We start from the raw sequence: 16,501 nt of genomic DNA, 5'->3' as shown, positions 1-16,501 counted from the left end.
CAGGCCCCCCACACACTCCTTCCCCTGAGATGCATAAGCACCACCCACACACACACATTTAAGACCGCCCAAGCTTCCCCCACCTTTTAAAAAATTTTATTGGATTTACAATGTTGTGTTAGTTTCAGGTGTACTGCAAAATGAATGAGTTACACACACGCATATACCTGCTCTTTTTTAGCTTCTTTTCCCATATAGGTCACTAAAGAGCATTGAGTAGAGTTCTCTGTGCTGTCCAGTAGGTCCTTGGCAGTTACCTAGCTTGTATATGGTAGTGTGTTTATGTCAGTCCAAATCTCTCAGTTTAACCCTCTCCCACCTTACCCCTGGTAACCATAAGTTTGCTTTCTACATCTGTGACTCTGCTTCTGCTTTGTACATGAGTTCATTTGCCAAGCTTCCCCCTTGACTCCAGACAAGGTTCAAGCCTGACTCCCAGGGTGACTATCCTCGCTGCCCTCCGCTCCAGCTCCCCACAAGACACCCAGAACTGTGTCCTCACCCAGCCTGCCTTCTCCCTGTAAACCTCTGAGGGGTCCAGCTCCGAGCACCTCCTCACTGGGCCCACACAGCCTGCGCTGCTCTTGTTTCCAGCCGGGGCAGGGAGAGGCCCCCATCAGTACAATGAGCAATGGAGACCAGGTGACCATCATGACCTTTAGTGACTTTTAAGAATGCAGCCCCTGGGGAGGAGGTGGGGGCAGGCGGTGGGGCTGAGTCATGTGCCCGGCTGCTGGGAGGGGCTGCCTGGCGAGCAGAAAGGTGAGGACGGTGGGACATGGAGCAGAAGGCTCCCTGACCTCGGCTGAGGCTGCCAGGCTGCGGTGCCCTTCACGCGTCCGTAAAGCCTGGGGCCGCAGCAGGCATGAGCAGCGCCTCAACTGCTGTAATGGTTTCCTTCCAAGCGTTCCAACAAATGGAAAATGATAGCGACAGCTTGCCGCTCCCATTACCTCCGTGCCTGCAAACCTAAAGAATATTTATGATCCGTGGGATCAGAGATTTGGTGTCTTAGCAGCAAAGAAAGGTCACAAAATGAACTGACGCAGGCCATCTGCTCTGAGTGGGGACAGAGACATGCCTAGTGCATAGCACCTGCTTCTCCCACACCAGGCACCAACCAAAGGATGCTCTTTATTTAACTGAGAATAAAGCCGACGACCCCCATGAGGGGCAAACACTGAACAAAAACAAGCTGGTGCAAGGGCAGGGCAAGGCCCCGCAGGACGTGGCCCTGGTGCCCCTGCCCCCAGCCTCTGTACTAGATGCCCAGTGACAAGGCTTAACAGAGGAGAACAAACGCTCTCGGAGATGTCCCCGTGGCTGCGAGGCAGAGGCACTTCCTTCCTCCTGCATTTTTCATACGCCTGCTGCCCCTGAGTCCCAGCGCCCGCTCCTGACATTACAGCAGATGCCGTGGCCGCCGCAGTCATCCTTCATCCTCAGGGGCCAATGGGAACGTACACTTCCCCGTCCATCAGGGCCGCGAACACCAGAACAGCTCATCTGACCTTTGCAAATACCAAAGGGTGGGTTTAAGGCAGAAAAAGGTAACGCAAGAGTCTTTGGCTTTCCTTTTGAAAATGATTTTATGTCATTAGCCAAGAAATGGGGCCTACAGCAGGAACGCGGTTAAAAATTGGGTAGAAAAGAGTCAAATGGGAAGTGAGGTGGCCGCCGACATTTCGGCACACACACGTTCCTTGATGAATTATTTAACATATATTAAAAATATATATGGCTCAGAAATCTCTGGGCGGGATTGAAAACAGCATCAAGCTGGGAATGAACAGTTCTCAGAAAGGACATACGCACACGTGTGCGTGCGCGTGCGCACACACACACACACACACACACACACACAAACAAATGTGGATTCTGATGCCCAGCACCAGCTGGACTCCATCAGACAACAACAAGCTAATCCTGCTGCAAACCACGGATCTGTGTGGAGGTGGGACCAGGAGACAGCCCACGTCACAGCGGGGCAAGTTCATTATCAAGCTGCAGCACATACACACCCAGTTTCCTCTCTATTTTTAGCCTGCAAATCTTAGTCAATGTTGATATTTTAGGAGCGAAAGTGACCCCTTAATATTCCAGGGAGATTTTCTTTGCTTGGCTATGACTCAGCACCGCACAAAACTAGATTCCAAGTAATCTGCATGACTCTGGGTTTTTCCACTTGAAAAAAAAAAAAAGTAATTACAGAGGACAGAGGAGAGAAGGAAAGCCATTCACACTGGCATGCCACCACCCCAGTTCAATGTTTTTATAATGGTTTTACGGAGACAGAACTCAGGTGCCATAAAGTTCACTCTTTGGAAGTTCAGAGGACTTCAGTACATTCCCAGACCACTGTAGCCACCACCACCAAACTCCAGGATACTTCCTCCACCCCAAAAGGACCCCTGGCCCCTGGCCCCCACACCCACTAACCTGTCCTCTCTGCACACATGGTCTCTCCTGGACATGCGTGGAAATGGAATCACACCACACGTGGCTTTCTGTGTCTGGCTTGTTTGTCACAGCATCATGTCTTCACCTAACTCAAGATTTTAAAATATTTTTAAAATTTTATTTTTATTATTTATTTGGCCACCGTGGGTCTTAGTTGCGACATGCAGGATCTTTTATCCTTGTTGTGGCAAACTCCTGGTGCAGCCTGTGGGATCTAGTTCCCCAACCAGGGATCGAACCTGGGTCCTCTGCAGTGGGAGTGCAGAGTCTTGGCCATTGCACCACCAGGAAAGTCCCTACCTAACTCAGTTTTCATTAGGGCTTTGCTACTCTCCCTTCCCATCTGAATTCCTACATATTTAAAGTGCAATCCTTTGTTAACTTGGTAAGTTGAGTAACAACGCATTACTGACCTTCAGTTGGGACCAGGCTGAAGGCTTCGGTCTGGTCCTCCGAGTGTGAGCCTATCGTGCTGGTTTAATTGTAACAGAAGGAACCTGGGGGTTAGAAGACTGCACAGCTTGCCAGCCACAGGACAACCAGCACCACATGCAGTCTGCCCAAGAACAGAACCCAGATACCCAAGCTGAACAGGGGGGCGAGCGGCCACCCATGGAGCACTGTGCAAATGTCAGGGGTCAACTGAATGCCCCTAAATTCATATACTGAGTGTGGCTGCACCTGGAGGAGGGCTCTTTGCAGAAGCAAAGAAGGTACAAGGAGGCCCTGAGGGAGCAGGTCCTGGTGCAACCGGCCCGGTGTCCTCCTAAGAGGAAGCCGGACACACAGGGAAACACCAGGGAAACCTGCACACAGACGAGATCAGGAGAGGGCACAGCAAGAAGGTGGCCTTCTGCATGTCAAGAGGAGGCCTCAAGAGAGACCAACCCTGCTGACACCTGGACCTTGGACATTCAGCCTCCAGTTTTTCCACACCCTAGCCTGCACTTGTTTTGCCCTGGGGTTTTGTCCATGGGGTCACTAAGAGTCTGACACAGCTGAGCGACTTCACTTTCACTTTTCACATTCATGCATTGGAGAAGGAAATGGCAACCCACTCCAGTGTTCTTGCCTGGAGAATGCCAGGGATGGCGGAGCCTGGTGGGCTGCCATCTCTGGGGTCGCACAGAGTCGGACACAACTGAAGCGACTTAGCAGCAGCAGCAGCATCCTTGAGGGTGTGAGGAGGCTGCACACTTTTGGGTGTGCCACTGAGCGCCACAGAGATTCAGGGCAGGACACGCACAGGGAGAAAGGCAGAGCTCCAGGAAGGGTCCCGGGCAGCGTGTGCATCTCTCAGTGGCTCCTGTTTGCTGACTGATGCCGCATGGTTGGAGCTGTCACAGAATTGCTTTCTGGGACCCTCCCAGAAAGGATGGCCACTATCTTTAGGGATTTTGGGGCAGTAATGAAACACAGGGACTTGGGGTGGCTTGCAGCTGAGTGACAGAGCAGCAACCACAGCCCTCAGTTGGGCAGGTGGGCAGCAGCATCCTGGGCCTTGAAGAGCAGATATCCTCCTGGGTCGGAGGGCTCCCAACAGGCACCAGGGGCCTGGCTGAGGAGGATAGGTAGGAGCTGGCCAGAAAGAGAGAAGGGAGTTGGCAGAAGGAGCCTTTCAGCTTGAACTTCATCAAATGCCCACATGAGGGACCATCCTGAGGGGTCTTCAGTTTCACACCTTCAGAAGCTTAGGGAGAAGGCGTGAATGGTACCCGCCTCAGAGCCCCAGAGGATGGGACAGGGCAGGTCAAAGGGGGGCAGACTCTGGGGTCTGGCCTCCACGACACCCTGGCAGCCCCACCTTGGTGGTCAGGGGTTTCCTCTGAGGGAGCAGCAGGGTCCTCCTGGTGCCCCATGTGTGGGGCTAGGGTCTACCCACAGCAGAGCTGCATCCACAGCCCTGCTCATGAGACAAGAGGTCGGTATAAAGTGAAATGACATGTACGCATCCTTGTTTAAAAATCAGACAACACGGACACGACACAAGTCACCTTGTGTAAAGTGCAAGGTCCCCTGCCCCGTGACCCCATCAGCTGCTGAGTGTGGGTCTTGCTCCGTGAAGCTCATGATATAATGGGATCCAACCCCGGGACTCACTTTACACCCGCTTATGCACCTGGCTGTGTGCCCGCCCCTGGGGGGCACACACTGTCCTCCTTGGGGAGATGGGGTTCCGTCCTCAGAAAACTGCTGTGGCTGCACGTGCATCCACCTGACATTTCTGTGGATCAGGTCCCTAGAGGGCAAGCCTGGGTCAGGTTGTAGAGCATCTGCAACTTCGACAGTGATGTCAGTTCCCCTCCAGAAAGATGTTGTACTGGACGCCCTCTCCGGCTACGCTCCCATGAGCCGGCCCCACAAGACCAGGATGGAGGGCCGGATGTGGGTGAGGGGAATGGCCCGGCCTTCAGGGCTCCCAGTGGAGTCTGGATGAAGAGCCCCTTCCCTCAGCTCAGAGGCCCCCTCCACACTCAGATCTGTGCCAGGACGGACACATGAAGACAGTCCCCGGGGAGTGACTGGGGCACCTGAGTGGCTTTGTGAGACGTGCACACACCATCTGGGATCCTGGTGCTCCACCTTCCTCCAGACACATGTCCTGCACTGAGTTCTGAACAGCACTGAGTCTCTGGGTCACACCCCAGAAGTGTGCACCCTCTCACACCCTTGAGGATGGCTCCATCAGAACACCAGGACATAAGAAATGCAGGCGAGGATGAGGAGAGACTGGAGCCCCTTGTGCACTGCTGGTGGGGGTGGAAAATGGCACAGCTACTCTGGAGACAGTATGGAGGCTCCTAAAAAAACACAGAAACAGAACTGCCACATGGCCACGCTACACAGCAAGGCTACTGCCGAGTATGTACTCCACTCCAAAGAACTGAAAGCACGGTCTCCAAGAGAAACCTGCACACCATGCTCACAGCAGCAGACGGTGCAGGCAAGCCATGTTCAAAAATGGATGGATGGATACACAACACGGCCTACACATTCAGTGGAGCGCTGTGTGTATTCAGTCGCTCCGTCGTGTCTCACCCTTTGTGATCCCATGGACTGTGGCCTGCCAGGCTCCTCTGTCCACGGGATTCTCCAAGCAAGAATACTGGAGTGGGGAGCCATTCCCAGTCACCAAAAGACATACTGTTTGATTCCACTGATATGAGGTCCCTGGAGTCGTCACATTCATAGAGACAAAATGTAGAAGGGTGGGTGTCAAGGGCTTGAGCAGGGGTGGGGGGGATAAGAGTTACTGTTTAATGGGGACAGAGTTTCAGTTTTGCAAGAAAAAGGGTTCTAGAGGTGGGTGTTCTTAATGCCCCTAAGATGTTCACTGAAAAATGATACAGATGGTGAGTTTTGTGTCATTTAATTTTTGCCCAATTTTTAAATTTTTTATTTAATTTTATTTATTTATTTGGCTGTGATGGGTCTTAGTTGTAGCACACGAGATCTTCAGTCTTTATTGTGGCACATGTGGGATCCAGCTCCCTGAATAGAACCTGAACTTCTGCATTGGGCACATAGAGTCTTAGTCACTGGACCACCAGGGGCAGTCCCAGCACAATTTTTTTTTTTTTTTAAGTTCGCAGAGCATTGTTCAGTGCCCATGAAAGTGAATCATGGAGGCTAAAGTCTAAAGAAAAACTAAAACCTCCTTTGATTCAGGTCTTAAGCTTCAGATGTAGAAATGAACTTGTTCGATTTGCCCTTGTTACAGGAGTAAACGGGCTGGGCATGGCCTTTCCAGAGTCACATGGCAAATCAGTGCAGGACTCCGGCCAGCCCCGGACTGCCTGTGTCCTGCCTGGGGGCAGCCCCTCTGTTCTGGACAGAAGCCAGATAAAGCAGGTAAAACAGAAGAGTAAAGGGGAGTTTATGAACTAACTTTTCAACCAAACCTGGAACTAACCAGTCCCATGTGATTAGACTAAACATGATTCAAACAAAGCAAAAGTTATCTTCTTTTTTTTTGGCCACGTTGATCAGAATGCAGAATCTTAGCTTCCCGACCAGGGATCAAATCCATTCACCCTGTAGTGGTGGAAGTAAGGAGCTTTAACCACTGGACCACCAGGAAAGGCCCAGAAAGTTCACCTTCATGAGTCAGAGTCCTTGATGACGTGATGGATGATGAACTCCCAACCTCCCTCACCCCACTGTGGACACAAACACCCAGGTGACTGGCAGGGCCCCAGGTCAGGAGAAGCCACCAGGCCCTTCCCCAGTGGCCCCAGGCCTCACTGGTCAAGGCCTCTCCTGGGACACAAGGAGACACACACATTTGACCTTTGGCCCGGTTCCCAGCCCACGGCTCCTGACACCCTCAGACTCTCCAGAGCAGAGAGTACCCACTGGTGGCCAGCCCTGGGCAGCTGCATGATGGAGCTGGATGCCAGAGAGACTGCCAGCAAAGGAAGGTGTTTCCTGTGTCTTGTGAGCCATGCTGGCAAATCCTCAAACCTGGGCAGGGGCTCACAGGAACCCCCATCTACAGCCAGTTGGTCAGAAGTGGTGGAATCAAGTGGGAGTGGTCAGTGAGGCCGAGCCCCTACGTGGTGGCCTATGACAACCAGGGGCAGGCAGGTCAGAGTACACTGGACTGGACTGGATTGAGGATACCAGCTGGTGTCAGAACTGACCGGTGTCCAGAAAAACCAACAGGTCTGGAGTAAGAAGTGTTGTGTGTGTACGAATAGCACAGACCTGCCTCTTTGGGCTTCTGTTTCCTCCCCTATAAGGGCCAGGTGTTTGGGCTAAAGGCCACGAAGGCCCTTCCAGAGTTCGGTGACCCTCAGAACTGCTGGTTAAAGGGTTTCCAGAGTTAGCAGGAAGGAAACTCCCTCTCTGGAGGCTGACACCAGGCTCGTCCCTCCCCAGGCTGCATCTCCTGCCTCAAGCTGGAGCTCACGCGTGTCTCTCTTGGGAGTAGCAGAGACCTCCATGGCGTCGACCCCAGGCCCAGGTGTGTCCCAGCTCCCAGAGGCGTGGGCCCCAATCCCCTGAGATGAGGAACCAGCCTCCCTCCTTACTCTCCACTCTAAACCAAATCCTCAGACAGAAATCTGAATGCACCTCCCAGAAGACAAGGCCTGTGCTTCATTCCCAATTAAAGCAACAGCTGGTGAGCCTGGAAAGAAAGCTGGCTACATGGAGAACTTGTGTGTGTCTGCCTTTCTTCCTCCTCCCGACACTGCGGATCCAAAGCACATCCGAGGAGAATGGAACCCCAGGAAGACTTGGGTGTGCGGTGAGAAAGCACTGCTTCTCAACAAACTCCCCAGAAACTGGGAGGATGAGGACAAGCTGCCTAGACTCACCCTGGGACCAGGTGAACAGCAAGGGACACCCAGGTGGGTCGGAACTTGAGACGACCAGTTGCACACTTTGAGCTGCAAGCACATTCACTCGACTCCACAGACAACCCTGGTTTAGGGGTAGGGACTCACAGACTGGGCGCAAGTCCCTGCTCTGCCACTGGCCGTCACAGACCCCCTGGGAAGGACCTACCTGCTGAGCCATGGCCTCCTCTTCCATCACACGTGAGCAACAGTGCCGCCTCCGGGGTTGCTGCCTGGGGGCTCTCAATCAGCACCTGGTAAGGAGTCAGGCTGACCAGCCCCACCAGTATCACCCTGCCTGTCCTCAGGGCATATGCCAGACCCTCTGAGAACACGGGCAGGAAACCAAAGGCACAGGCAGCCACAGAGAAACAGACACACCACGCTTCACCGAGAGACCTGAACAGCAGAGTTAAAAGGCAAATCTAGTATCTAGTAAGGGACTACTATCCAAAATATGGAGAGAACGCCTAAAACTCCTCAACGACAGAAGTAACCTGCTTTTTAAAATGTGCAAAGGTTCCGAATAGACATTTCTCCAAAGATTTACAAATGGACAATCACCACGTGAAAAGGTGCTTAATATCAACTGAAAACTATGGTGAGGGACTTCCCTGGTGGTCCAGTGGCTTAGACTCCGTGCTCCTACTGCAAGGGGCCCGGTGTGATCCCTGGCCACAGGGAGAGATCCTGCATACCACCCAGCATAGTGAAAAAAATAAATAAAAACAAAAAACTGCAGTGAGATATCACTTCACACCCACTTGGATGGCTACTATAAAAAAATAAATGACAACTGTTGGTGAGACAGTGGGGCAACTAAAACGCTACACATAGCTAGCAGGAGGGTAGAAACGTGCAGCCACGGTGAAGGGGCACCGGACAATCACCCCACCTCCGGGTATGTATCCAGAACAACTGAAAGCAGGGACACAAACACAAACACGGGACATCTGCTCACCCGTATTCGCAGCAGCACTATTCACAACGGCCCAAAAGTGGAAGCAACCCAAGTGTCCACAGACGGACAAGTGAACGCACAAAATGAGTTCTACACACACGCCAGAGGAGTATTTGGTCTTAAAAAGGAAGGAGATTCTGAGACAGGCTCCTCCAACATGAGTGAAACTTGAAGTCACCCTGCGGAGTGATCAAGCCAGTTACAAGAGGACAGACCCTGCTGGATTCCTTCACAGGAGGTGCCTGGAGTGGTCAGGTTCAGAGAGAAAGTAGAAGGGTGGGAGCCAGGGCCTGGCGGGGAGCAGCGAGTTAGGGGTGGGGGACAGAGTGCAGTCTGGAAAGACCAGAAAGTTCTGAGGATGATGGTGGGGACAGCCGCCCAACAAGGTGCGTGTACTTAATGCCACTGAACATCATAAAATAGAACGGTAAATGTGTGCTATGCATGTTTTTCTACAACTTTTAAGAAGTAAATAAAAAACGAGTGCCATCATGGAGCATGCGTCTGAATGATGCCTGGCAAGAACGGTAAGGTGATGGCATATTTCACGAAGAAGAAGTGGCAGGGCAGCCTGCTTGTCACACACATTCCTTCCCTGGATCTGCTCAGTGGATCCACACGTGGGCAGTCGCACACAGAGCTGAGACAGGACTGACTCTGACCCCAAACGCAAGGTGCCTGTGTCAGAAGAGAACAAGCAGGAGGCTCGAGAACACACAACGGGTCAGCGGAGGCCCCTTCTCGTCTACAGGGACTGCCCAGGCTCACGGGCCACAGAGTGGCAGCACAGAGCTCTGGAGCCCCGCCCCGCCCGGGCAAGGCCCTCAGCCCCCCTAGGCCTCCAGACGCTGGACAGGACAGCACTGACTGACAGGAGCTCCTGAGGAAAAGCGTCGCGCGTGACACCATGTGGATGGCACTTCGCAGGGCGTCCTACTTTCCCGTGCAGGGCCGGAAAACGATGGCCACTATTTTCAGCTTTGACAGATGCTGAAAACAAGCCTGAGAGAGAGGAACCTTTGGAGTGAGCAATGTACAGAGCAGACTCTACTGCGTGCTGTGAAGATCATGGGGAAACAGAAGGTATTCATCCTGCCCTGAGGAAGACAAGGCCATAAACAGGACGGGACTCGCAGCAAACAACAGGAAACAGCACGGCAGGAGGAAGCAGCAGCGTGCAAACTCTGCTGGGCACCCACTCACATTCCCTCCGCTGATCTTCAGGAACCCTGGAGGGCGAGGCCAAGTGCATGAGCCAGACAGCACACGCGGGCGTTCAGAGGAGACACGGCACCACAGGCAGGGTGGTCTCAGAAGGCTGCTTGGAGGAGGTGGTGAGTGCTGACAGCCAGAGGCTTAAGGGCTAAATGGAGGAGATCAGAGACTCTTCTAGGTCAGGGGCATTTGGGGAAGCACTGAAATAGGCACCAAGGCCAAGGCTGGTTTTTAAAAGGCCTCTACTCAGGCCACAACGAGCAGGTCAGCACGCTATTTTCTATCCTTGCAGACTAGCAGGTTAACCTGAAAATTCTGAGTGACTCCTAGGTCAACAGCAACAATGCTTAACTGATGCCCCTCTGGGCATTTATATCCCCTCCCTTACTTGACACCCACTCGCCCCCAAAGCAGGCATATTACACAGAAATGACTTTCCTGGTGGCTCAGATGGTAAAGAGTTCACCTGCAATGTGGGAGACCTGGGTTCAATCCCTGGGTTGGGAAGATCCCCTGGAGGAAGAAATGGCAACCCACTCCAGTATTCTTGCCAAGAGAATCCCATGGATAGAGGAGCCTGGCAGGCTACAGTCCACGGGTTGCAAGAGTCAGACATGACGGAACGACGGAGCACAGCACAGCATGTCATACAGAAATAGGCTAAGGGCACTCACACAACGCTGCCTCTCCAAGGCCTGAGAAAACAGACTATGAAGAACACGGCACTCTACTTACTCCATTCACTCTGTGAGATGAGAATCGCAAAGGGTTTGTAAGGAAGCACATTATGGTGACTTTCTCCCCCCTTTCCATAAGTGTATGTTTTCAAGCTTTCTGCAGAGGTCAGCACTGTATCTTTAAAGCACATTTCCATGGAACTGCTCATAGCCCCATCACAGCCTCTAAGCAGGGCAGCGACCTGGCCAAATCCTGGGAGCCTCTCAGCTCGGGTCTGAGTGTCCGAGCGTGGAAAGCAGGGGGGCATGAGCAGGCTGGTTACCCTTACAACCATCCCAGCAGTTAAGGATGGGTGCTCTCAGAACCCCAGACTTCCACCCATGCTCTGCCCACCCACCTCAGCAGGTACCCTCTTATCTCTCTGGGGGCTCCCCGGAAGGGCCCTACCCCAGACTTCGGGGAACTAGCACCACGTGCGCTGACGCCCTCGTCAGACCCCTGCTCTGCACAGTGGAGGCTTTCACAGTAAGACAGAGGCGGCCTTTCGGCAGCTGCCAAGGGGACCCTCCCAGCCTCTGTAATGACAGCCAGGCCACTACCCTCCATAGAAATCATCCATGGCTCCTCAGTGCCGCCAACAGAAGGGTCTAAACCATGCGGCCGACACTGGAAGCCTCGTCAGTCAGGCCCGACACTGTCTGCCTGGCCTCTCCCTGCTCTCCCAGCTGGTCTTACCCCCACCCCTCCACAACCAGCCTTTGCTCAGAGCGCCCTCCAAGCCTCCTTCTCCTCTCCAATAGGAGCCAAATCTCCCCCCTGAGCGCCAGGTTCCTCCAGCCCCTGGGATGCCCCTTCTCACCACCGCCATCCCCCAGAACAGCAGCTGCAGAGTCAGGTCGCGCCTGCAAAGCAGAGAGAGTAGCACACTCCCTGCAGTGTTGTAAGAACGAAAGCAGCACGAGACCCAGAGCGCACCCACTGTGGCCTCTGGCACACGGTAAGCCGGCCCCATCTCTAAAACAGCAAAACCGCTAACCATTACTACTGCTGCTGCGGAGGATCCCTCCTGTCCTCCATTTCCTTCATTTCTCTCTCCAATCTGCTGCCAACACTTGCCGTCTTATCTGATTTAGGTCCCTGTCTCAGCTCCCTTACTAGACCAAACATCCTAGCAAGTGTTTAGCGTGGTGCATACTGAGAGGTGACAGAACCACCAAATGCATGAATGATTCTAAATAATCAACCCTATAGTCTGTCCACAAGAAAACTCACATTTACTGTTTGAAGCAAGATTAAGAAGCGATTACAGGAGCAGAACTTTTCGTCAAAAGCAACAGTTCTCAAAGTGTGGTCTCTGGACCCAGAGTGTCAGCATCCTCAGACCTTGACAGCCCACCCCAACGGACCCCGCCACCAGCTTCGACCAGCTCTCCAGGGATTCTGATGACCCTGACTCGTGGGGTCCGCAGGGCAAGAAGCAACATGGCGGCCCAGAACGAAGCCCAGATCAGGACGGGATTCTCCGCCGGACTCTGGCCTTGACCTGGCAGGAGTCTCTTAACCTCCAGGAGCTCCAGTTTCTTAGAAGCGACACAGGGATGATCATCACACTCAGGATTCAGGGAGATCCCATGTGCAGTTCACACCAAGTAGGTGCTTAAAAACTGTAAGTTCCTTCCCATTCTCATCCTGTCTATCTCACAGGGTTGGGAAGACTAAATAAAACCCTGAAGCCGCCCCCTCGCACTGGTAACTAACTCCTCTCAGAACAAACACTTTGGCTCGTCAAGCTCACAGCCATCTCAGGAGACGGGGAGGCTCCCACAGCAGTCAAGACCCCACACCACCCAGGCCCCGGACACTGATCCTGCAGCGAGTGGGAGGGAGCTGGTCCTCCAACACTCGGGTCAGGATTAACTAACTCCTCACTGATCTCATCTAAATGAATCCAAACTTTACTCCTGGAAAAGGATGATCTGAAAACATTTTCCAGTCAACACAGGAGAGCTGGGAACCTGCCAAGCACCCTGGACCTGGCTTGTGGTTCCCGGACACAACAACTGTTAACACAGGACCCCCTGAGGCCCATTTCAGAAGAGAGCATCAGGCAGCACAAGGCAGCACTCAGTCTTCCTGGGCACCCCTCAGCCGGTTACACCATGGCGCATCCGGGCTCAAAGCCATGGCCTCTGCTCGGGAACCACCTCCCAGGACAACGGGCAGCACGGAGACCAGGAAGCCCCGGAAACCACATCAGATGTCAGCTGGGGCATGGCTGCCAGCTCTCCGTGTGTCTGACCCAACAGTGCCCGGGAAGCATGCGGCAGGCCAGCCCCAAGGCAGCGCAAACGGCCAATCCACCCACCCCCAGACAGTGAGCCCAAGGCTCTGCGGCTCAGGACACCTGGATGGGTGCCTTACTGCTACAGAGGGCCCCTCGGAGCAGTGTTTCGACATCTCTATCCTGGGGCCTGGCACCCAGCACCCTCTCAACATGCCTGCTGAATTAGACGGATGGGGTGAGTTAGTTACGAGCCCCACAGCTGTTGAGGGAGGAAAACGAGGTCCAGAGAGACCGAGAGTTGAGCTCAATAAGGAATGTGGCCTTGATGTCACCCACCCAGGACAGGGCTCCATCCTGGGCCCAAACCCAACTTGCCCCCGTCCCCCGTAGCCACCCCTGCTCCGCTTGGACAGGGGACCACAGAGGGGGCCACACTGCCACTAGCCTCCTCCACCCGTCCCCAGCACAGGGGTCTCTTCTCTGCGAGTGCGGTTCCTTCCCCTTCCTCACCATCGGCCCAGGCCCCGCACTCCACAGTGTGCCAGCCTCCTGACAGCTCTCCCGTCCCCACGGGGTGACTCGGCACTGGCTATGGCGGCCTTCCATTGGTCACCACTGTCCCCCAAGTCTCTGTTCCCGGTGGTGACCCCATCAACGCTTTGAGCGCTGGGACAGCTCTGTAGGCTGTCCTTCCACCCCACTAAGCCTCAGTTTCCTCATCTTAAGGTGAGAAGGATAATAAAACTCACCATGCAGAACAGCCTCAGGAGAAAGTCACGGTGGTCAAATTGCTTCGTGTGGGGTAAACCTGCTGCTCCTACTAGCCAGCTTTGTTGCTGGGGCTTCACTCCTGCGTCTCCCTCCCTTCTACCAACCCCTGGCACATATACCTCTCAAGAACAGGAACAGCACTAAACGTCGTGAGGGTCACTTTTACACTTTGTCCCAACAGCACAGAACACATGTCAGAACCTATTCTGACCTCTAATCACTTATCTGAACTGAGCTGCGAAATTCTCAAGGCCTCACCTGCAGGCTCATTGGCTGGCAATGAAGGGGCCCCATTCTCTTCATGGTCAAGCGTCCTAAGGGACGGTGGACTTGGGGCCTGGTCACAGATGGGCCTGCGGTCCCCCATCTCCTCTCCAAAGTGGAAATGAGCCAATCTCCCCACCCCAACCAGAGCACAAACTAAAAAGCTCAGGAGGGCTGCACCATTTTTCAGGGCCCCACAGCTGAAATGGGCAAAGCGACGTTCACCCCAGGTCCTCCTGAGAGAAGTGTCATGCTCTTTTCATTGCTACCCACCCATACATCCCTTATGTTTGTATATTTTAAAATAAATCTCCTTTTAACTTATACCCCTCATCAGCTACCTTGGTGTTTCAAAGGTAGTAACAGAGCCTCCTATTATAAAGGAGACAGAAAAGGGAAAAAAAATCCCCCCAAGTTTACTGGCTCCCTCCCACAACTGCCTGGAATTCAATACCAGAAATGAGTTTCTGGAATACGGATGCCGTGAAAGAGCACCTGAGGAAGAAGAAAGGGAGGTGGGAACCTCCAGAAAGGCAGGAAAAGACCCTCCAGAGCCTAGTGTCCATCACCCCTTATCAGAGACCCTATACCAGGGAGCAAAGGCAGGCTCCCAGGTGCCAGTCAGCCAACGGGAGAGGCGTCAATAATTTCACAGGCCCATTAAAGGCTGAAAAGTAAGCTGGAAATTTACAAAGCAGCAAATAGGCAAATCACTCCAGCCTAATCCCGCCAGGCCCATAAGGACGCCAAAGGTCCCTGCTCATAGAAGGCGTTTTACCAGTCCTTCCACCAACAAGGAGGAACCCAGTTTTAAAAGAAACCAATCCACATTCTTGACGGATCACGCCTGGCGTGAGCTCCCGCCTTGGGTGAAAAGGCACGTTGCTCATCAGTCAGGAAATTCCACGGGGCGGGTCTCTGGTGGTCCTTCACCTCCACCTCGGGCTTCCTCACCGGGATGCTGGTCATCCCGGTGCCCGGAGCCCCCAGAGGGTTTGCACTGCCGAGTAACGCCCTCTCCACCTGCCCCCAGAAGGCCGGCGTTGGCAGACTTGAGGACGCTGGGAAGTGACAGCCACCAGGCAGACAGTGGCTCCAGGGACATGAGGACCGCCTCTGACAGACGGAACTTCAGACCTGACAGGGCAGCGACTCGCACAAGGTCACGGGGAGAGTCGGCAGCAAGGCTCCCCGGTCCGGGCTCCGGTCGTCAGCCGGCACGGCCGTCCTCCCCACCCCCCCGCCAGCCTTCCCAGGGCGCGCCGGCCTCCCCGCTCCCCGCCGCGGAGAGTGGCTCAGCCCGCCGGGCCCGGGGCAGGGAGCCCGCTGGGACCGCGGCGGCCGGGCTGGGGCACGGGGCTGGGCCCCGCCGCGCAGCAACGCGCGGAGCACCGCCCAGGCCTCGGGACGCCGCGGTGGGGGCCTTACCGAGGCACTGCCCCACCGGCGTGCTGAACGGGTTCCCCAGGAGGAACTCCATCTTGGGCGGACGGCTCGGCAGCAGCCCGAGCGCGTCAGCCGCGGAGTCTCCGTGTCCCCTGACGTGCTCCCGGCCTGACTGACACTTACCCCCGCCCCACCCTCTGGAACGCCGGTGCCCGCCGCTGGCCCCGCCCCACCTGTCCCTATTGGGTGAGAAATGCCTTGCCCTCTTCCCATTGGTAACCACACCACCCTACGCGAGGTCCCGCCCACCCCGCGGCGTCCGATTGGGTGGGATGGCTAGCTAAGTCATAGGAATTTCCGTCACCTCCCCTGGCCCGCCTCCCGACGAGAGACTGTGTATTTTGATTCATTTATGTACTGGTCAATCGAGTGAATCCTTACTGTTACTGGACAAAAATCAAATCATTCACTCAAAAAGAGGGCAGGGGAGGGCGGGGCTAGTAAGTTCCCCGCCCAGGGAGAGTGCTGATTGGACAAGCATTTGTTTTCTCTAAGGCTGGTTGGTGCTGGGTGACATTCCCCGCCCAGAAATATGATCACGTGGCCGTCAACTTTCACCCAGGATGTCTACTTCCTGACTTCCCCCTAGCAACGGAGTGCGGCGCTTGGTTCTCCTAGCAACCCAGCTCAGCTACCAGGAACAGGTGGCAGACTGTGCCAGAGAAGCTGAGAGCCCAGAGCCGAGAGGCTGCTGAAGGACTTGACCTTTTCACGAAGGAGCCTGCTGGCCGCCCCACGCCGGTCAGGGCCTTCAGGCCTCGTGGGGAGAGAAGCTCGGGAAGGGTTTCCTATGGGCGCAGGCCCCAACGAGACCTTTAAGGTCCCACCCCCGGCCTCCGGGCCAGAGAGAGGTACCCGGCCTACTGATCCCTCTTCAGGAGGACATCACTGACCGTCTGCCCGACCTCTCAACTGCTGCTACCTTGTTCCTCTTCCTTAGAGCTACCCTTAGTGAAGGGTTTTGGCCTGGAACGTGGATGCCCTGTCAGCAGCTCCCTTCCCGGGCCTCAGTTTCCCCGTCTGGACAGTCAGGGCAATAGGGCTCCCTTCTCTGCTGGCTCCCAGACCAGACCTGTAATT

The 16,501-nt window shown here is 54.5% G+C and overlaps 1 protein-coding gene across 6 annotated transcripts in view; it reads right to left on the bottom strand.

The window, feature by feature from the left end:
* Window positions 1–15,538, bottom strand: part of TOM1L2 (target of myb1 like 2 membrane trafficking protein) — a 72,475-nt gene extending 56,937 nt beyond the window's left edge. For all 6 annotated transcript variants that reach the window (XM_052658258.1, XM_052658260.1, XM_052658259.1 and 3 more), the window contains exon 1: window positions 15,404–15,538. In XM_052658258.1, coding sequence (XP_052514218.1) covers window positions 15,404–15,455 — 52 coding nt within the window. In that variant the 5' untranslated portion in view covers window positions 15,456–15,538. The remainder of the gene's footprint in view (window positions 1–15,403) is intronic.
* Between the last annotated feature and the right edge of the window lie 963 nt (window positions 15,539–16,501).

Source organism: Budorcas taxicolor, chromosome 19 (assembly GCF_023091745.1).
Source record: "Budorcas taxicolor isolate Tak-1 chromosome 19, Takin1.1, whole genome shotgun sequence".
NCBI classification, from domain to species: domain Eukaryota; kingdom Metazoa; phylum Chordata; class Mammalia; order Artiodactyla; family Bovidae; genus Budorcas; species Budorcas taxicolor.
Note: the sequence above shows the minus strand (reverse complement) of the source record. Positions and strands in the feature narration are given on the sequence as shown.